Below are 23,388 nucleotides of genomic sequence, written 5' to 3' on the forward strand. Positions count from 1 at the left end.
TACATAGTCACGTGTGGGGACTGGCTTCCCTTATGGGGACAAATTGGAGGTCCCCATGAGGGGAATCATTAATTTTAGGGTGAAGACTTGGTTAGGTTTAGGATTAGGGTTAGGGTTAGGCATGTGTTGGTTAGGGTTAAGGTTAGGATAAGTCTCCAGGAAATGCATGTAAGTCAATGTAATGTCCCCTGAAGTGATGTATACATTGTGTGTGTGTGTGTGTGTGTGTGTGTGTGTGTGTGTGTGTGTGTGTGTGTGTGTGTGTGTGTGTGTGTGTGTGTGTGTGTGTGTGTGTGTGTGTGTGTGTGTGTGTGTGTGTGTGTGTGTGTGTGTGTGAGGAGACCAATGGGTCCATTTGGGTATGGTCACATCACTGTACCCAGGAAGAAAAAGAGAAATCTCCAACGAGGCGTTCTGGGGCAGCACAGACAGGTAAAAAATTGGGGTTAACTATCAGTTTTATAATGTTACAATACATTTCCAAAAACCGATTGATATAAAACAAAGCACATGTTTAAACATTACAACACTTTTTAAAGTAGGTTAACAACTGTTAGTTTGCCAAAGGGCTGTGAGTTCCAGCACAGAGTTTTAAAGTAACCCTGAAAACAAATAATCCTAGTTGTTAACTATTTGCAAAACTTAAACAGTATTTGTGTACAAACTATTCTGTACGCCTAGTCTATAATTTAATACGGAATTGTAAACCTTTTTATTTAGACAGTCTAGTAGTCGGACACATGATTTGTTTAAGGACTGCGGACGCTCTCAATCCACAGTTTTGAGCTTATTCTGTTTCTTTCTTGTAAATTAAAAGAAAGACAGAGGAGACCTTTTTGAAGCACATATCTTGGTTTATTCTTTTCAAAGGTTACATATTTATGTTGTCTTACCTAATACACTTAAGCAAAAGCCATATTGATATTTAATTTATCTTGTATTTATTGCCTTTGAATTTGATAATGATGTCATCCAAAAAAAGTTACATTACCTGATGTGACCTGTGTTACACATTAATAGTAATTGTTTAAACGTTGTCATTGTAACGCCCACTGTCTTCGTGTTGCGCTAAGCTGTGCTGTGTACAGCTGTATTGTCCTGTCGGTGCATACTGAGTGCTTGTGTCAAGGAGGCTTGCACGAATCGCTTCAATCCTCTGAGCCATGCAAAATAATTGTGTTCCTGACTGATGTCCATGCATTTTTCATACAGGAGCTTGACTGCTAGAGAAATAAGTCAAAAGTTTTCTCCTCCCATCAGCTCCCACCGTGTCCCTACCAAACTGTACGTTTCACCTCCCCACACCCTCTGCCTTCACCTCATTCTCATCCCTCCATACGCACATTTCTTGCCTCTATCATTGAAATCAATGGAATTGATTCTCGTGGGGTTAATGGATTTTGCTGCCAAGGTGAGGAGGATGCACTTTAATCATGGCTCATCTTAAATATTTTATCAGGGAGAGCCAAAGGTTTAGAGCTGGAGCTGGCATGTAGAGGAAGGAATGATATGGGAGAGAGGTTCGCTGCATCTCAGCACTCTAACAATGATGCTCAGTTCAGAAAACAAAAGCAGGAGGGTATCAGGGAGAGGGCAGCGAGGTGTGTCAGGGTACCTGAAATCTGGACGATTCAATTAACAGTGAAATCCAACAATTCTCGGTTTCAATGAGACACCAAAACAATTACAACCACATACTTTGACATACTCATGTATTTGTTGTACAGGGGGTTAAACAGTTCACAACTCCTTCTCTTGTGTTTACTTTCATTGCTGTAAAACATTTCAAGTTCCTTGTAGGAAAAAAAAAGAAAAAGTGCAGGACTACATTTGAACAATTGATCACAACATTATAATACAGAATTGCCACGTATTAATTGTTATCAAATAGAGCACATAGATCCATAGATGCAACATTATGAAATCTCTGTTGATTTCAACACAGAATGGTCACACCGTGTTCTTTTGGCTTAACAAAAGTCCCTTTGGACTATTCTAGGATGGATTAATTAGAACACTTGACTTGACCCAATAATTTGAAGGACATGAAACTAATTCCTGTCTCTTTCCTTTATCCAAATGCTGCCTTTTGTGTGGCAGCAGTGATGAGTATTGATGCATCCCCTTTTGTACTATTTTAATCATAGAGAGGAGTCGGCAGTAGGTTTTCCAGACATCTCAATGAAGCCCTTTACAGATTTGATTTAGCGCTGTAGTCAAAAGGACACATTATCTTCCGTTTTGTTATATTTATCTTGTTTTTTGTGTTAAACCTACAAATCAGTAGTTTTATTTTGAAGTGACACATTTAGGGCACATCTTTTGAAACTTCTTCCCTTACAGTATTTGGAATGTCCAGTTTTGTATTCACTGCAGTAACACGTCATGTTGCCCCACCCCCCCTTGCTGTAATTAAAATGTAATCATACTGGCCTCATTTATCAAATTGAAGAGTCGATAACTGCAGCTTTCCAAATTCTGAATACATTGGTACACTCTAGACAAAAAGAGAGGCTTGAATGAAGCAGGACTCTCCTCAGAGGGCAGGAAGCCGTCACAATGTATAAAGAAAGAACTGAGTGGAATAGTGTCTCCAAAATGGCAACCCATCTCTTCATATCAGTGAGAGTTTGTGAACAATAGATAAAGAAACCCATCAGCAGTATTTTCTTCTGCCAGTGTTTACTTCAATGACCTAGAACACAGGTGCATAAACAAACAAGAGCAATGGCAATGCAATTTACAATCACAATCAAGACAGGGGCTAATATAACTAACTTTGAGCCCCAGAGATTGAACAATGTAGTCTGCTGTGGGTTTGCTTTAAACACATTCACTCGATTTGGGAGCTTTTGCATGCATCCTCCTTTCCAAACATTTTAATGATTGATTTAGTCCCCCTGGCAAAGGTCCACTTGCGTATGCAGTACACCACACCACACAAAATGCACTTCGCCAAAAGTTCAGATGTGTTAAACTTTGACCTTGGACTGCACTGACATTTGCAGATTTTGCCCGTGGCTTCATGTTAGGCTGCGGCCCCACGAGGACGAAAACGGCTAAACGCATAGGATTAACGCAAACGCAATCGCAAACGGCTTCCGTCCACATGCAATAATTATCCGGATAGTGTCTGCCCACATGAGACCGTTCCGTTTAGCTCCAACCACTGGAGAAGCTGCAGTACATATGCAGGAGCCTCTACGTGGCGCTGTAACTTCCTCCACAAAAGCAGCGAAGAAGCATGGTTGTCATGGTTGCCCTTCTGTTTATTCTCCGCGGTGGGGGCCGAGGGAACCGGGCAGAGTTTTTCGCCAGTCAGCATGTATTAAAGTTGAAATCTTCCGGACAAAATTATAAAAGTGCCGGTCAAAGGTCTTCTTTGTTATTTATTGAGCTTTAAAACAAATGAATAACGACTCTATATAATATAATAATAACATACACGGAGCCTCTCTTTTTCCTCCCTCTCTTCGGACAGCGCCAGTGTCTGTCTCATGCAGCAGCTCATCCAGTAATCAGTGACCCGGCCGACAGTAAAAATAAACATATTTATAACTAGTTTAGGGAGTTTGAGAGGTAATTAAAATAGCTAAGGGTGATGATCTGACTTGAAGTGTGTGTTTTGCTGCAGCGGGAGGAGCTGCAGGTGAGCAGAGCTGCGTGTCTCCGTCCTGTCAGATTAGACTTCACTCGCGAGAGAAAGATAAATAATCTGAATTCAGGGTGCAGTTTACTTTGATGTGGGCGTGAGCAGCAGAGGTGGGGAGAGGCGGGGCTATTGCCTCATCATTATTGCTGTAGATGTTGCACAAACAACTGTAGCATGGTCAATAGCGTCCGGAGCACGATAGCAACTCTGCGATCCGCCATTGTTGTTGTTGTTGGTGGCGAAACACTTCAGCACTGGCGCGGGGTAAGCGGAGGTGAGCAGAAGAGGTGGGGAGAGGCGGGGCTATTGCGCAATCACTATCAGTGATCTGAAAATGTCCGTATAGGGCGCACACACGGAGCTGTTTGACCCCCCAGAGAGTTGCGTATGCCTTTCTATCCACCTTGGGACCCGTTGTCGTTTCCTCAGTCGTTTAGTGCTGTATTCGGTCGTCCTCGTGTGGCCGAACGGTCTATATGACACTAAACAGTAACGCAAACGACCGAATTCGTCCTCATGGGGCCGCAGCCTTATACTCCAAATACAAATTGACAAGGAATTGAGAAGATGTGTGTGTGTACATTTTCAGAACTTTAAAACAATCAAGAATCACATGGAGGCAAGATTATTAAGAAAATGGCTTCCTCTCATGGTCTTTAACTTTCTACAAAATATAAAGTGTTCCTGCGAAGTAGATTACAAGTGGTCGAAGCCCCAAGGTTTACATTCCAGTATGATCAATCCCAAATATGGGGAGCATTTTTCCTGTCTCTGACACATTTTATTTGTCCACACATCAGCTGTTTTGCTGTTGTGTGTTATGTAGCTTTTTCTGTAGAGTCACAAACCCTCAAAGTAAACCCTGTAGCGAGTAAAACTCTAACACAGAAAATACCTGTCTGTGCTGCCCCAGAACGCCTTGTTGGAGATTTCTCTTTTTCTTCCTGGGTACAGTGATGTGACCATACCCAAATGGACCCATTGGTCTCCTCACACACACACACACACACACACACACACACACACACACACACACACACACACACACACACACACACACACACACACACACACACACACACACACACACACACACACACACCACAACACACACACACACACACACACACACACACACACACACACACACACACACACACACACACACACACACACACACACACACATTCTCTCTCTCTCTCTCTCTCTCTCTCTCAGCGGCAAAACTGTGACGCGCTGGGGGTGCGGGTGCTAGTGGAGCCTCAGCCCCCTCAGCACCACCCCCTTCCTGCGTCCATTGGCGATGTCTCGCTGTCTCGCCGACCCCACGCAGCAACCAGGAAATTAAACCAGTAATCCAGCTCACACTGTCCGCTCCTCGCAGCAGCGAGCCGCGCAACGTCCCGCCAACACGGCACCCGGACCCCACGCAGCATTCTCATCTGTTAGTCATTACTGGTGTAATTCTCTGGTTGCTAACGCCATGGTAACACATAATCACTGATGTTCCGCTGTCACGGTGATAGACTCATCAGAACAGAGTGGGCGAGCTGACCAATCAGAGCACAGTGGGCTCACAGGGAGGGGGGGGGGGGGCGGAGCTCCAACAAGCCGTTTAGGACAGAGAGTGAATACACATACTATACAGAGATGCTGAATGAGAAACCAATGTGAGTTTGGAACATTGCACAATATAAATCTATTCTAGCAGACCTCAACAATGGAATCATGATCAGTAGAAATGGCCATGACATGGGACCTTTAATGTGAACTGTACACATAGTTTGGATAGTTCTACATCTTCTATTAATTGCTGCAAAAAACCCTCCGAGTTCTTTTGTTTATATATTCACATCCCGACACTCTTCAAAACAGGAACATTTATCTCTAAGAAAGTACATTTCTCATTAAGTTAATGAAATAAAAGTAGCCCTGTCATGTTCTTCTTGAGTTAATTATTGCACTTAGCCTATCAACAGGAGAAGGGTCATGTAGGTTTTACAATCTTGAAGAAAATGGAAATATAGTATTTTGTTATTTTGATTGATATTCTGGTACTGGATGTATTGGAATATCTCATTTGCACCCATTCACATAGTATAGTAACACAATTCAAACATCTTACAGAGTAAAGCTTTTGATCTAAATGAAGATGTTTTTATTTGCAAAATGTATTTAAATTGTACAAGAACTTTAAACAAAAAGACCATGATACTTAAAACATTAATTTTGACAGGAATATCATTCACAAATCCCAACAGAAAGTGCTCAGTCAGCAGCGAGACGATCCTTCCTAGCGCTGCCCTTGTCTCCCATCAGAGCCACAGGAGACCCTGACTATCATTATGTCTGAATCTGACACATCGTTATGAAGCAGTTTCATGTTCCTGCTTAATTCCTACTCAGCAGAAGATTTAAAGAACGACACATCCGCACCCTGAGACAACCACGCACACGGCAACATCAGAGACACACATATTTAATTAGGTATCAATTTATACACAGATATATATGTCTCACCAGGCTTTGTTCATTATACGTTTGTTACTGATTGAAATTATTTTAGGATAAATTCACATGTGCACAAGATGCAAAATGTAACCAATGTCATATTTAAGGTAGAGAATAAATAGTTTCAGTAAAGTTGCATTTTAGAAAACACTTTTGTTGCTTACAGATCATTAAGGAAAAGTTGTAAAGCATTATTAGGGGTACAAAGAGTGGTGCAGTGACGAGTCCTAAAACCCGGAAGTGAGTCAGCATTTTATCACTACCAGTTCCCTCGTCTCAGAGCCAATGGGATTTCTCCATAGGATTTTGGAAAATAGCTGGAACTAAGGTCTGTGGTTGACACAAATTTAAGAGACGGATCACGTTTTGTTCTACGACATTAAATCCATCAGCAGTGACTCCACTGGTGATCTTTGAAGAGTTTGCGTGTCTGAAAAACAATGGTTGTCAACAAGTGGCTGAATAGGACTACAGAAGTTGTCGAGGCCGTTTTACGTCATTACGCCAAACACGTAACACTCCCGCTAAGTTTGTTTCCCCCCGTGTTCCGCTTGAAACCAAGTACCTGCCTCCTGCAAACTGTTGAAAAAATTATTAAACTTTTACAATTTTGAATCTGTATTTTTGAATATCGATTTTAAATTGGCGTGACGTTGAAGTCGTGCGACCCTGCTGTAGTTCGTTTATAGCATAACGTTAGCATTTTGCTTCTGGCGATTAGTTTTATGATTTGAAAATTATAAAAGTAGGATAGACATATGGATATTATCCGGCTGAACAAAACGAGTATTTATCAAACAGCTTCGTTTTCCACAGACCTTATTTCCAGCTATTTTCCAAAATCCTACGGAGAGATCCAATCGCTTTTTGTCGAGGGAACCCATGCGCAGCTTACTTACGGGTAAATACGTCATCCCTGCACCGCTCTATTTTAGTCTCATTTAATGAAACCGTATGCATCAGTATATTCCTTTAAACAAACTACTTGCTTCATTTTCATATAGCAGCCTCTATTTCCACTACAACATTCACCTATGCAATATAGATATATGTGATTATTGGCATTTTCTGGTCTATAGAAAAAAGACATTTCCTCTAAAGGAAGAATAAACTACATAATTAGTCACTGGGTTACATTCTGAAAATGTATCGGCTCCACCATAGACGTATAATCTGAGTGCATTATTACCTGAGCAGCAGCAGCAGCAGCAGCAGCAACGTCAGAAGCTGCGTTTCCATGTGAACTTTAAACTGTAGATGCAGTTTAAAGTGTGTGAAGTTGTACGGACATTAGTCTAAGTGAGTAATCACTAAGGTTCTATTAGCACTCCCTGTTTATTGCTGTTGGGGGGTGACATAAATAGATGATGATTAACTAAAATGTGTTTGCATTAGCTTGTGGTAAATGGAATGAAAAGTTTAATGGCCATTAAAGGAATTCAGAGTAATATTCAAATCATCGGGAGACAACCAAACTCATTTCCTCATAAGCCTTTGGGATATTATGTAAAGAAAACTCCCTCATAGCATTTTATCCACTGCAGACTCATAAAGCGCTGCCATTGGAGGAGCATATTTTTTCAATTAGAAAGCTGAGCCATATGGAGGAAGAAAATACTATCTACTACTTTTACCAGCTGACCGGCAGTTTGAGTGCCCGTGCAAGGCAGTGGGACATTATGAGTTTATACTTTAATTTCAAAGTTTGACATCTAAGTGTGAAGAGTGATGGCTGAGTGATTGCAATATCACAGATCTCCCAGAGTCTCAGCAGCCCAGACGGTCAGTGTATGTTTTGGTCATTGGATTTTCTTTTCACAAATGGATATTCAAAAACAAAAAACGACTGGATATTTGATTTTCGTTTTCAAATTGAAAAACCAAAATTGAAATACAAGGCGTTTTTCTTTATCATGGTCAAAAATAGATTTACTAAACTTCAAAAACGGGATGATTTTCATTTTCTACTTCTCAAAACAACAAATAAAATCACTAGAAAACAGAAACAAAAAACCCCCCGTTTTTTCATATTCTGCTACCGGAAGTTGTCTTTCAAAATAAGAGCGCAGATGAGGACGGTCAATCCGTGTATCTACGGTCCATTTGTTTTCACAACGAAAACAGCCAAGACACATATTGAGCCCAGAAAATGAATGTTATTAAGGGCTGTAAATATAATATAGGCCTATGTCTAAAATGGACAACATTGTTTGGAGATTTCAACTATACATATATGAAAAGATATCCATTTGTGAAAAGATATCCATTTGTGAAAAGAAAATCCAATGACCAAAACATACACTGACCCCAGACCTCTTCTAATCTGCTCATCTGTCCTTCCTGCTGGAAATGATAGAAAGTCACGCATGTCTATTTTAGTCTCATTTAATGAAACCGTATGCATCAGTATATTCCTTTAAACAAACTACTTGCTTTATTTTCATATAGCAGCCTCTATTTCCACTACAACATTCACCTATGCAATATAGATATATGTGATTATTGGCATTTTCTGGTCTATAGAAAAAAGACATTTCCTCTAAAGGAAGAATAAACTACATAATTAGTCACTGGGTTACATTCTGAAAATGTATCGGCTCCACCATAGACGTATAATCTGAGTGCATTATTACCTGAGCAGCAGCAGCAGCAGCAGCAGCAACGTCAGAAGCTGCGTTTCCATGTGAACTTTAAACTGTAGATGCAGTTTAAAGTGTGTGAAGTTGTACGGACATTAGTCTAAGTGAGTAATCACTAAGGTTCTATTAGCACTCCCTGTTTATTGCTGTTGGGGGGGTGACATAAATAGATGATGATTAACTAAAATGTGTTTGCATTAGCTTGTGGTAAATGGAATGAAAAGTGTAATGGCCATTAGAGGAATTCAGAGTAATATTCAAATCATCGGGAGACAACCAAACTCATTTCCTCATAAGCCTTTGGGATATTATGTAAAGAAAACTCCCTCATAGCATTTTATCCACTGCAGACTCATAAAGCGCTGCCATTGGAGGAGCATATTTTTTCAATTAGAAAGCTGAGCCATATGGAGGAAGAAAATACTATCTACTACTTTTACCAGCTGACCGGCAGTTTGAGTGCCCGTGCAAGGCAGTGGGACATTATGAGTTTATACTTTAATTTCAAAGTTTGACATCTAAGTGTGAAGAGTGATGGCTGAGTGATTGCAATATCACAGATCTCCCAGAGTCTCAGCAGCCCAGACGGTCAGTGTATGTTTTGGTCATTGGATTTTCTTTTCACAAATGGATATTCAAAAACAAAAAACGACTGGATATTTGATTTTCGTTTTCAAATTGAAAAACCAAAATTGAAATACAAGGCGTTTTTTTTATCATGGTCAAAAATAGATTTACTAAACTTCAAAAACGGGATGATTTTCATTTTCTACTTCTCAAAACAACAAATAAAATCACTAGAAAACAGATACAAAAAACCCCCCGTTTTTTCATATTCTGCTACCGGAAGTTGTCTTTCAAAATAAGAGCGCAGATGAGGACGGTCAATCCGTGTATCTACGGTCCATTTGTTTTCACAACGAAAACAGCCAAGACACATATTGAGCCCAGAAAATGAATGTTATTAAGGGCTGTAAATATAATATAGGCCTATGTCTAAAATGGACAACATTGTTTGGAGATTTCAACTATACATATATGAAAAGATATCCATTTGTGAAAAGATATCCATTTGTGAAAAGAAAATCCAATGACCAAAACATACACTGACCCCAGACCTCTTCTAATCTGCTCATCTGTCCTTCCTGCTGGAAATGATAGAAAGTCACGCATGTTGGGGGGGGGGGGGGGGATTTTCTGTATGAAAAGGCTGTAGACCTCTTGTCATTGGCTGAGACTTGAGCGACATGTGGCATCGCGGGATAATTTGGGAGAGGGATCTGCAGGAATGGAATATTATTTATGACATTTACATACATCTTCAATCTTGTCATGGCTTTTATTTATAATGTTGGGGATATGTTTATGTTTCAATGAACATATATAAACCTGGTTATTAATCGCCCATACTTTATCAAGGAAGTTTTTAATTCCGTTTAATCACCGTGGCATGTATTTTGGAGAAGCAATTTTGTATTGGCATCTTCCTTCCTTAGAAGTTGAATTATTCACTTAATTAATTTTACAAACGGTTAAATAAATCATTTTTAATAATTTAACTCATAGACACGATTCATTATTTTTCACAATTACCGTTTGATTACAGCCCTACTGTAGCAAGTATTTAAAAATTGACTTTTTTATCTATTTCTGCACCACATTTTTACAGTTATATTTATTTCTCTGATCATGTTCATTTAGATAAATCTTATAAGGCTATCATAGACACAGCATAATTAGCTTCTGCCTCTGTAAATCAGATGCCAATTACATGCATATTATGAGCACAAGTTGAATGAGAAGCGCAGCCAAAACGCATATCTGGCCTGCGTTTGCAAAGGGATTTTAAGGTTAGGGTAATTATGTCATCTCACAGTGTTTGAGTAACAACTAAAAACTACAAGCCTTTGCATCAGCTTCTCACCAGCTAACTTGGCTATAGGTGATTGTATTCGTAAATGTTAAAAGCTAGAATTAGCGAATGCTTTATAAATGTTTTATATGCACACCAGATGTGAATTTAACATTTCAATTTGGGCTTCAGAGCGATAGTTCTACTTCTGTTAGTCTGCATGTTAGTGCTCTTTTACCCATGCCATTAAGAGGATCCAAAACACAGCAGCCCATCTGCCATCAGTACCATTAGCACTCACAATTCAGGACTGAACTCAATGAATAACCCGTTTTATTCTCATGTCGCCCAGCAGGGGCAAACCTGCTTGCTGCCAGTCTGTAATTACCCATCAGCTTATTTGGATTGCATTTTGTAATGCGTCTGAGAGCTAGCTGTGGCGAGAGGCGTGCCCTACCCCAAGAGATGGCCGGAGAAACAGCAGGAGCACATGGAGCTGTCGGAGAGTGACAGCAGGCGTACACAGCTGACCGAGTTTGGGATCAGGGGCTGCCCTCAGCACCCGGCTGGCATCGGCTCACTGTTGGCACGGCCCAACGTGAATTGGTGCCATGCATTGAAACACATCCTTTACTTTTCAATCTGTAAGAGTATGCAGTGAAAACAGACAGTGTTGACGCGATGCTGTTTTTTTGGTTGGGTGTATTTATAGCATTTGTTTCTGTTCGGCAGACACCCTGCTGGCCTGGTATGAGGCTCCCACAATGCAGCATTATAACTCAGATGGAGAATGACAGCAAATAACTGGAATAAACCAGTTTGTGTGCAATATCTTTACTTCTCCACTCATCTTCTGCCCTCCCTGTCCTGCAGGGGGCCTGACCTTTCCAAATAAAACCTTTCTTACAAAGTTCTAACCAATGTTGCTTTTCCCTTTGACACACAACGACAAGACTAGATTTGGAATCTGTTAGCATTGAAGGAATTTGTCTTCATCAAATTGTTTTGCGGATGGATCAGTCCTTTAATCCTTTTTAGACCTTTACGGCAATTGATACTGTACCAAGAGGCCGTTTGAAAGAAGCATAATAGTGAGGTTTGTTTATTCAAACTCACAGTAGCTTCTTCAAACTGGTTAAAGCGTGAGCTAGTGGTGTGTAGAGTAAGAGAGGCAGAGAGTTTTCAGGGAGCTGGTGTTAGATTTATGTTTTGTGGCTGACCTAATACTGTGCACATTACAGGGTGACAGTGTTTATGTTGTGTAACTAAAGATTTATACTGTGGGGATTCAAGTGGGAGATTTTATAACATCACTCTTAAGATGTAATCCTCTTGATTGTCAATCTCGACTCCTTTCCCTGGCCAATCATAGTCAAGCTGGTTATTTATGATTTGTGGAAGAACAATTACATAAAAGTTAGTGTAGATGTAGTGAAGATTGTTTTCATATTGTACGTAAAGTTATAATATTCTTTTGGTTGTTTTTTGAAACAGCCTGAAGAAGGAAAAAAAACAATAGAGGAAGAATATGACATTTTAATTCAAGTGCATGAAGACATCAGGGTTTTGTCTGAAAAGGGTAACAGGGCCCTCTTACTTTCGGTGCGCACCCACATACCAAAATGCCGATTTTCCCAGTAAATGTTTAACCTGATGCCAGAAAACTATATTTCTGTTCTGTCAAAAACTGTATAATTACTGCAAAAATGTGAAAATCGTGTCAAATAGACGGTTAGACGGCATAGACGCATGGATCGATGTCTGGTCGTTCTGCCGGTGGACGGGTGGCAGGCAGCAGGCTTACACTTAAACTGTGATTTCTAAAATAAATCGTTTCTTTCACTGTGCTTTTTTCTGTAGAGGAAGTAAAGAAACCATAACTTTGGATGTATTTGTTGTTTGAGGTACAATAAATGAAGACATGAAGAAACTATTATTTTCGGTTGGTTCTAATGCATTATTTTCGCTGGAAATTGGGCAGGGCAGTAATTTTAGCCAGAGGTGACGTTAGTGCCCTCATCCTATATTTTTCTAGAAAAACCCCATATACTTTATATATCAAGTTAATATCCAGTATTTTCTTAAGGTTGATATCTCAGCGAGGAAAAGGAAAGCTTGCCCGTGCCACTCAAAGTAAATAAGGGCTTGAACACTTTGCTGCTTGTATCAGTCAGGCAAAAGTCCTCACAATTGTTTGTTGGCTTTCTGTGTTCAAAGATTGCAGTTTTTTTAATCAAAGAAAATTCAAGCACTGAGGCCATACAGAGAAATGGTAACTGTTGGGGGTTGGATCAGTATCGGACTTTCCTAATGGACATCATGTTACTCAAAGAGAAACAATCCTGATGATAAAGAAATATCAAAAGAATCAGCCTTGGGTAATGGAAACTCTCTTACAGCTCCAGTAAAACACGAATGTTGGCACAGTTGTGTGTCTGTGTGTGTCTGACAGCCAAGTAATTCAGAAACATGGTACAAACAGCTAATCCATATCTATCCTGTACTTTCAACATCGCTGGTCCTCCCGGGGAGATTGATTGCCCAAAGCCATTTGGTTTCCACTGTGTCAGAGCCACTGCTAGCCTAGCTGGAGTCCTCCTCTTTTTTCTTTGTCAGGGAGAAGATTGTAAGCAATGAAAACCTATCAATGTACAACTCTTTCTGCAGCAGTTTTATAAAGGATAATGTTGTAAACAAACCACATCTGGCAATCACCAATTAGCATAGCCTAGGCTGAATGAGTACGCTCGTTTCTCTATGAAAGTCTGCACTCCGAAGTGGAGAGTTTGGTTAACACGGCATAAGCTTAAAGTGAACATCCAACTGTTTGTGTTGTTAATAAAAAACACTTCGTTTTCTCCCCCATACAAGGTGGCATCTATAAAGTACGATTGAAGAGCCAATGTGTTCACGATTCAATGCGATACACTTTATTTTCCCTGTGGGGATATTTGTTCTAGATTATTTCCTGCAGATTCACACAACATACAAATAATGTATACATACAGTAGGTGATGAATGAAATAACATAAAGACACATGACCTGACACATGTTTGCTTAATCATAATACACAGACAGACCTGCAATGGCGACCTATTGGACAACCCTTATGGCCAACATCAACACATGTATGGGAGTGTTAAGAAGCTAAATGGTCGAGGCATGAAGGAGTGTTCGTAACACCTGCTCTTGGTTACCCTAAATCTCCCACTAGAAGGCAAGACCTACAATTTTGGCTGGAGAATTTGGTTGGGATCATCAGACACAATTTGTTGTGCCTGTCTAATAAGAGAAAGCGCAACACCAGGTTTTTTTTTTTCCATTAAAAATAGGGTTAGCATGGCTAAGGTGGAAAAGTAGGTTCTTCGATTAGAAACATCTGCTTCAATGTTGAGACAAAAAATAACAGCAATCTGCGGCATCTAGTAAACTGAAAGAGCTATTGGTAGATGTATTCATCTCCCCTGTTGTTATTTGCCCCAAAGTGAGGGTGCAAAAATGCATTTCTAAGTTCTGCTGCAGCACTGTAATCGGCTAGGAGCACAGTTAGTCAAATAAAGTGGGTTATTTTCTATGCAAAAGCCCCTCTTTGTGTTCTCTTTGCTGCAGCTCAGCAACGAAGCACCGTCTGAGAAAACACAAAGAGGGAATTTAGTAGCAAAAGACTTCAAACTTTGGCAGGTACTTTATTTGGCTAACTGAGATTGCTTAAACCTCATGCTAGCTTCCGATGCATTTCACTAAGTTGTTTTTCTTGTAAAGATCAAGAATGGAATTTGACTTCCATCACTAACTCTAGAGTTACACAAGCCCCTTCATGGCAAGTACAACAAGGGTAAATGAACAGCAACATACAACCATTTGAATGTACTTTACATATAGCCATAAGTATTTATTTAGGGAAAACTTAAACAATTGTGTACATATACCTCAATGGAGTATGTCCATGTAAGAATGCAAACCTTTAGTATCGACCAATACAATAAGTCCAATAGACTTTTTTGCACACTTAGGCCGTTTCTCAATGTCGAGTACACCTGCTGCAGAGCCACTATTTCAAGTATACTACGTCATCGAGTGACGCCGAATGCTGGGCATTTAACATGCATTTAAACAGTCCTTCGGCGCCACTCGATAACGTAGTATACTTGAAATAGTGGCTCTGCAGCAGGTATACTCGACATTAAGAAACGTCTTTAATGATAACATAACATCACATAACATAACAACATTGCATTAAGTTTACACTTTTATGCAAATGACTTACAAAAGTGTAACAAACCATAACGATATAAATTCATTACAGAAAGAAAAGTGTGAACATATTCACTTCATTAAGCCAGACCATTGTATGTCCTGGAGAATTAGTTAAACTCTTGCTGTGCTAAAAGTACAAGCGAAACAGGTGGATTTTAAGTTGGCAACTGAAGATGTAAATAGTTTCTGCTGTCCCTATATCAGTGGGAAGCTTGTTCCACCATTTTGGAACCGGGATAGCAAACATGTGTGTTTTCTGTTTGGTGGGTTTGTGGATGTAAAACAAAGTTCCATCCCCAAGCAAATGAGTGAATCCCATTTTAAAGGGCTCATGTCACGGCCATTTCTACTGGCTTCCGTGTCGGCGATACAGGAGAACAAGCGAAACTCATCCTGAGCACACACAAACACTCACAGCCGAAGTAAAAACAACAAGTGTGGCTTGATATTGACTAAGATTTATAACATTATAATAATATTAGGTTTATAGCGCTGTGAGCATGGGTCTGCGGAGAGCATTTCTCCGCGATCCCAACGTAGTAGCCGGAAAAACGTTTATCCATTTAAATAGTCGTGGTAGATACCTTGTTTGTTTTAAACATCATAAATACACAAACAACAATGAATACTTACAGGTTGTGTACCCGAATCCCCCGCTGGTCCAAACAAAGTACAATACAATACAATACAACTTTATTTATAAAGTACTTTAAACCTCCAGACCAAAGTGCTGTACAGGCAAATAGATAAAACACAGCTCAGCTCACACACCATAAAACAAATACAAGTAAAAACAAAAAACAATTTAAATGCAAAAAAAGCAACACTCTAAAAGATGTTGAAACGCCAAATGTTAAAACGCTAAGGAGAAGAGGTGGGTTTTAAGAAGCGATTTAAAAGCAGGCAGTGTGGAGGCCTGTCTGATCTCCAGGGGCAGAGCGTTCCACAGTTTGGGAGCTGCTACAGAGAAGCAACGGTCCCCTCTGAGCTTTGACCTGGTTTTAGGCACATTCAGGAGCAGTTGGTCCGCTGACCTGAGAGGGCGGTTCGGCGTGTAATGCTGTAGCAGCTCAGCAAGGTATGGTGGGGTCATGCCGTTTAGGGATTTACAAGTAAATAAAATAATTTTAAAATGGATCCTAAAATAAATTGGCAGCCAGTGGAGAGAAGCTAAAACCGGGGAAATGTGGTCAAACTTCCGTGTGCCAGTTAAGAGCCTTGCTGCAGCATTTTTCACCCGCTGCAGTCGTGCGAGCGAGGACCCACTGACCCCCATGTAGAGAGAGTTACAGTAGTCCAGCCGGGTGGTGACAAAGGCATGGATTACTGTCTCAAACTGCTGTCTGGAGAGAAAAGGTTTTACTTTTGCTAGTTGCCTCAGGTGATAAAAGCTCGTTTTTACCACCGACTTAATCTGACTCTCAAGTTTGAGTTCACGGTCCATTTTAATACCAAGGTTCGTAACGGTGGGTTTGGTGTAGGAAGTAGGAACAGCATCGTTCTTCAGTGCCCTACGCTGTACATATCCAGCAAGAATCGCTGAAAAGTTTGGGAAGCTTTGTTTCGTGAAAGGCTGGCAGAGGGTGCGGCCTCTGGGTATCCCCACGTCAGAGTACCCAGGAAGAAAACATTGGAAAATGAGAAATCTCCAGCGAGGTGTTTTGGGGAGGTCTTTTCTGTGTTAGTGTTTTACTCGCTACAGGGTGTACTTTGAGGGTTTTTGACTCTGCAGACCGTTTACATGCATACAACCTTCATAACACACAAGGGGACGGGTAATGACATGGGACCTTTAACAGACACTGAGTGGTCAACCACTGGGATGCCAGTAGTGGTGTACTAAAGCAGGATGTTGTAAACTGACATGACAACACCTGATGAAAAATCAATAGCCTCATCTCTCCACATTCTTTGAAGGGAACATGAGTGAAAAGGAAAACGGTGGGGGGTGCAAGGGTATAAGTACATATTTAATGAGGAGGATTCATGTGGGTCTTGACAGGCATTGATTGTTGGTCCCCTTAAACCAGATGACACTGCTGAGTACAGATAATGTATGGACAGCACCACAGCATCACATATACCGTATACTGTACATACATGCACTTTGTACGATGTAGGACAGCTATAGAACACTACAAGTACTTTTAAAGAAACACATTTTACAAGTCTTTTATTATGACAATGTTAACAGATTGTTGATGTGTTGATCACGATGATTTATTCTCCTGGTCATAAAGAGTTACTACCTTTCAACGTAATGTAATTTCAATGTCAGTGATGGGATAAATCTCACAAACCCTCATTTGTAGGATCAAGACAGAAGCTGAAGTTAGTTTTGTTAATTTAAACATTTAATTTACTGCATCATGGATATTGTTTTTGACAGAAATGTTACCGAAAGCGAGACTTTAGAGGTCTCCTACCATGCTATTTTTAGGCATATATTATAGATCTCAAATATATAAAAAACATGATTATGAAGTGTTTTGCTCAAAATACCAAACAGATCACCCATTCTAGCCATGCCTCATATCTCTCTATTTCAGCCCTGTAACTAAAGTGCTGATTCTGAGTATAAAGCTTAAAAAAAAAAGAGGGGGCGGAGCTTATGCCTGCTCATGCGGGATAGTTCTACCAGCAGATACAGCTAAATGCTGTGATGAAACGCCATATCATATTCAAAACCACATCAAGGATTATTTTTGAAACAGTATGGAGCTCAAATGCTTTTTCTCTTGCGGGGTTTAGAACGAGGTGAGTTCCTTTTTTTATTTCCTGCTTTATTACACATACTCTCTCCAGTACAGGTTAGCTCTGAGTGTTAGCGATGCTTGCTAATGTAAACAAAGACCATATTACGTCCAAAACACGGTGCGCTGATACCGACGTTTCTGATAGGGCCGTCGGTGTAAAGCCAGCCCACATTTCCGATATTACGTCATATCGGACGCAAATCTGGATCAGCTCCGTTGTAGCCCCGTTTTTACAGATTTGGGTACAGAGGAAAAGAGAGAGGGTTTTGTTTTCTGACACTTTGTGAATTCCCTGATACACAGAGGAGACATATTAATATAAAATACATCAAAAAGTGCATTTTGCACGATAGGTCCCCTTTAATAATTATAAAAGTCACTTTGGAAGATAACCCCTTGACCCATCTTACCCAGAAATGATCAAATTATCCTTTTTCACACAAATTATGACTGTGGACTTCCCCCTCCATTTACATCAAAATACTCTTTGTGGCCAGTGTGCTCAGCAGGAACCTTTTTAAGATGAAAAAATGTGAACCCATTGTCTTTTTCCTTTATTTCATACATTTTACATTTTGACCTGTTCGCAGTCAGTTGTTCAGTCTGACGGTTCATTTCATTAGCTGTAATTGTTACAGTGGGATTCGATATATCTCCACTTTGATTCAACACTTTGCGTTTCAATGGGCGCCTGTGGCTCAGAGGAGGGGTCACCCATTAGTTTCAAAGTTGGCGGTTTGATCCCCAGCTCACTTGTGTCTTAGTATCCCTGAGCACATCGCTGAACCCCAAGGTACTCCCAACGGGAAATTGTTATCATGTCTATTGGTGTGTGAATATGTCTGTTTATTGTTGAATGAGGCAGAACTGTGAAGTGCTTTCCGAAAGCCCTTTTATGCATGCAGTATTTCCAATCAGAAATCTAATATATGTTCGAGAAATGATGTCTGCGAAAGAGGGATTGTTTCTTTATTTAGTATTCCCCAGTAGAAACAACTCAAAGCACTTCAGAGTTTTGTATTAGACCTTTGTTAACGCTGCTACTTTTCATTCATTGATTTGTATCCACATTAAAGTGAAAATCTTTACTAAACATTGTAATACATTTGATCTCAGTCTACACTTTTTGTCCGGCACATTTTCATTGTTTTCGCTTGTGCCGTCACCCGAGGTGTGAAGGGTCTTCTTCATTTGCCGTTTGAGAAATGTCTGGAACAAACAAGTTACAATCAAAGAAAGGGCATCCAGCAGGGGTAGCTGTCTAGACCAGGAGGTGAACACTTTTATGTTGTCCTTGTTGTTCTTTTGGTTGCCACTAAAGCAAGATTAATGCATAATATATAAAACAACAAGTCCATGTGATATTAAACATGTAAACCATTACTGATTGATTCATGAGCAGGGTTTAAGACACTGGTTCAGGTGAGCCCACAGAGTGCCCCGAGCAATTGTTTGGCCACAGTGTGTATTATTTACACCGTGGGATGTCTTGCGGCTGCAGTTTGTTCTACTCTACAGAGTGTTACCCAGGCGGAGGCAGACTCAACAGTGAATCAAGCTATTGGCTCTCTTAAGTTAATGCTGTGAAGGAGTGTATCTCAAATTATAATGGGCCTCAAGTGCTATTGGAATGGGTAAATGTGAGGATCTATTCAGTGGGCTTTGGGGCCGAATAGCTACAAAGGGCATGTTTGTTTTCTTCCCAGTGTTCTTGTACTATTTTCCATCTGTAGTGCATTCTCTATTGATTTTCTCCAGCCCCCTCTATCAGTCAGGCTTTAATAAGACAACACATGTCGCCTTTAAAAGAAACGTATTAGAATGTTAATGGATCACTCCACCGACCTGTTTGCCTCTGTCTGCAGTGGTCGTGCGTGTGTGTGTTGGTTCGAACACACACACGATTGTGTTTTTGTGTACGGGCCTGTCACCACATTTTCATTAAATCCGATGAGTACAACATTCATCTTGATGGTTTTACAGAGTAAAGGGGGTGGAAAACAAGAAGAATGTAGCAGGAGAGGGATACAGGGATAAGGATGGAGAGAGTAGTAGAAAGTGAAGAAGAAACCTTCTCGTGCAAAGTGGATTCATCGTCTGTCTTATTGCTCCTGCAGGAACCAATTTATCTTCATTTAGATTTTTGGCAACAAACCCAATCCAGACCTGCTGCCTGAAGAAAGCAAGAGCTCACCGTGGCCCTGGGGCCCCTGGGGCTCTTACCTAGGGCTTGACACGTCCTGCTTTTAAAGGCTGATTATATTGTTTGAGGTTTCTGACAGTAAGCACATTTCTTGTTGCACGCAGAACTGTAGTAAACAGGTGAACAAAGCCTGATTTGGTAGTTATATTGAATTCATTCTGGTATATGACACAATCTCCTACAACCCCCAGATAATACTAGCTGGTAGGACCAGGACAAGTTGACAAAAAGGGCCCCTCAATGAACAATTACACAACAATGTAATATATAGTTTCAATACTTATTTGTTTGTCGTTGATTAAATCAATTCAACAATGGATATTAGATGTCGAGATGTTTAGACCCCAATGCTTCACTGTAATTAGTCTTTAACAGGTCATTGTCTATTATTATTCTGTACATGGAGAACGGCTGCTTCGCAGAAGGTAGACAGAGTTACATAAAAGACAATGACATTTTATCATCAATAAGTTACAAAATTGTGATGATTTAAGTGTGTTTTTTAATACTCAAGCCTATGTTTTGTACTTTTCAATTTCTTGTATTCTTGCATGGCTCCTAAAAATGATGTGAGATGTTGTGCTAGGAATCTTTTTGTAGCTCAAGTAAACAGAAAACCCCAATTTCAAAGACAAAAAGCTGCTAGTTTCCTCCTTTGTTTTCACGTTTGCTGTCAGATGTTGCAGTGTGTACACTGAGGGGCGATTCTCCATAATGCATTTTGTGGATCTTTAATTCCTTTAGGAGTTTGCGGCTGCTGCCCTTTGTGTCTTTATCGAGCTTTAGCTCAAACCACAACACCCGCCATTCAGCAGGGTATAAATTAACATTGATTATAGATACAGTCTTACTGTAGCATCATGGCCTTGGTAGCCAAATAAGTAACAATAACCTTCACAGTATGAGAGGAGGGGGCGGCGGGGAGGGCAAAGCGATGAAGACACACAGAGAGGGGGTTGTTCTGCACTTCATTACATATAATTGCTGATTAAAGCAACAATCTGTAGTCGCTTCACTTGTTAGTATGTTCAGATGTCCAGCCCAGCTGTGCACAATGCAGAAGCATTTGTCTCAATAACACATCGTCTATTGTGGTCTACTCTGTTGACCCTGTGGATTTAACCTTGTGGTCAAGTTGCCATTCTGAGTAATAGTCAGCAATTACATTACACGGCACTGAAAGCTGTTACTGTGCAGTGAATTCTCTCTCTTCTTCACCTCCTCTCTACCATATGTAACTTTGAGAATCACATGCTGCCAGCTCAGCGCGTGGAGCTCAGCAGTCTGATGCTTGTTAATTGTTTTGATGCTGGAAAGGGAAAGGAAGGGGTGGTGGAGTGGTGAGAGAAGGAGGGAGACGGATGTCAGAAATCAGAGGGACCTCTTCTGCCATGTCTGGATGCAGCACTGGCTGCGCAGTGAGAGAATAAGGGGGAGAGACAGCGTCAGAGTTGCGCTGTGCAGTCTGGTCGAGGTGCCCTACTGACAGCCCCAAGATTGATCTATAGAGCTCTGTATCGCACATAACATCAATTCTGTCCTGCTTTCTCTTTCATTCTCACTCCCTCATCATCACTCCTCCTTCCCCTCTCTCCCCTGCTCTATCTCTCTCCCTTCCTCCCCCTCCCGCTGCTGCTGCTCCAGGTCCCTCGCCGGTCCCTCTCCTCTGTATTAGTTTCCAAAAGGCATCTGTAATGCTGCCGGGGAGCGCGCTGTGAGGCGGCAGGAAAGCGAGGCGAGCGGATTGCTATCTTTGTGACAGCCTCTCTGCGTGGCAGGCTGCGTGTGAGCCGGGGAACTGGACTGGACTGTGGTGTTTCGTGGTGGAGGTAGGAGGGGAGGTGGAGGAGGGAGAGCTGGACAGATGGAGGACGGCACCCAACAACTGGGACACTGCATGGTGGACATGCGGGAGCTGAGTGCCAACCCTGAAGGACTGACCGCTGCCGGTGAGCTCACTGTCTGTCTCCTAATCTTTCTCCTCTGTCTCCTCAGTGCAGTTAAACTCTGAAACACCTTGTCTGCTGTTACAATTGATTCTCTCTCCCTGTACAGTTTCCTAGGTTTTTAAAGATGCGTGTCCCAATGATGTTTTGTTTTTGGCATTTTTTCTTTCTTGTTGCAGTGGTTGCCCCTAAAAACAGTGTGTGTGTGTGTGTGTGTGTGTGTGTGTGTGTGTGTGTGTGTGTGTGTGTGTGTGTGTGTGTGTGTGTGTGTGTGTGTTTGTCTGTGTGCGTGTGTGCGTGTGTTTGAGAGAGAGGGTGGAGGTACCTGTATAGAAGGGTTTTATATGCACGATAATCCTTAATGACTCAATTGATGCATCAGGGTCATATGTTTGTGGTAATAGCATTATTTATGCCATTAACAAAGTGTTTCCAGATGATTCCTTTGAATGGTTAAAAAACAAATGAGCACATACAAAAGATGACAGGGATCAATGTCATGTTGATAACTTCATTGCCAAGGGTCTCCACAAATGATATCCGGCAAATCGATTTTAGAGCCTGGTGGCATCCTTTCCACAGGTTTCCAATTAAATGTTAGCTTCTTGCCGTGCGGTGGAATTCAAATCACAATTTGTTTGCCTCAGAATGTAATTAATTATGATGGAGAGGACTGCCTTACTTCATTTTGGACAACACTGAATTAGATTTAGTGGCTCTGCACAGTTTGAAGTTTGGAAAACACTGTCGACTCGTCTGTTCGTACGTACGTGTGTGTGTGTGTGTGTGTGTGTGTGTGTGTGTGTGTGTGTGTGTGTGTGTGTGTGTGTGTGTGTGTGTGTGTGTGTGTGTGTGTGTGTGTGTGTGTGTGTGTGTGTGCGTGTGTGTGTGTGTGTGTGTGTGTGTGTCTTCGTCTTCATGTGCGTGTGTGTGTGTGTGTGTGTGTGTGTGTGTGTGTGTGTGTGTCTTCGTCTTCATGTGCGTGTGTGTGTCTTCGTCTTCATGTGGTGTGTGTGTGTGTGTGTGTGTGTGTGTGTGTGTGTGTGTGTGTGTGTGTGTGTGTGTGTGTGTGTGTGTGTGTGTGTGTGTGCTTTGATTTTTACTGCAGTCATATTCCATACAGCCTGAGATTGTTGTGCCTAACGAGCACTGGCAGAGGCAAACTCGATGTCTGAGTGCCCATCAAAGCAGGAGAATGCTGAAGAGATTAACCATATCAGTGATGCCACAAAGCCGGCTCTCCAGGTTTCCTCACCAACAGGACAGACACGGCATGCAGCTCTGCTAAGCATTTGCATTGGCATGCAAGCTCGACCCCATCGTCTTCCCCATGGGGATAAGTAAATGGAGGCGGACAAAGAGGAATGAAAGCGTAATTCACAATGCCTTGTCTCTTTCGCCTCCAACCAAAAAGATACATGCTGAACCAGCTTACATGCACCATTACTCTCTCACACACACACACACACACACACACACACACACACACACACACACACACACACACACACACACACACACACACACACACACACACACACACACACACACACACACACACACACACACAC

General features: G+C 41.2%; 1 protein-coding gene across 2 annotated transcripts in view; it reads left to right on the plus strand.

The window, feature by feature from the left end:
- The first annotated feature begins 21,379 nt into the window (after positions 1-21,379).
- inpp4b (inositol polyphosphate-4-phosphatase type II B) overlaps positions 21,380-23,388 on the plus strand; it is a 173,645-nt gene continuing 171,636 nt past the window's right edge. Inside the window, exon 1 of one of the 2 annotated variants that reach the window (XM_034086394.1) lies at positions 21,380-21,820. In XM_034086394.1, the coding sequence (XP_033942285.1) occupies positions 21,736-21,820 (85 nt within the window). In that variant the 5' untranslated portion in view covers positions 21,380-21,735. The remainder of the gene's footprint in view (positions 21,821-23,388) is intronic. The other variant, XM_071203508.1, reaches the window with a different exon arrangement.

This window comes from Pseudochaenichthys georgianus, chromosome 1, assembly GCF_902827115.2.
Source record: "Pseudochaenichthys georgianus chromosome 1, fPseGeo1.2, whole genome shotgun sequence".
Lineage (NCBI taxonomy): Eukaryota > Metazoa > Chordata > Actinopteri > Perciformes > Channichthyidae > Pseudochaenichthys > Pseudochaenichthys georgianus.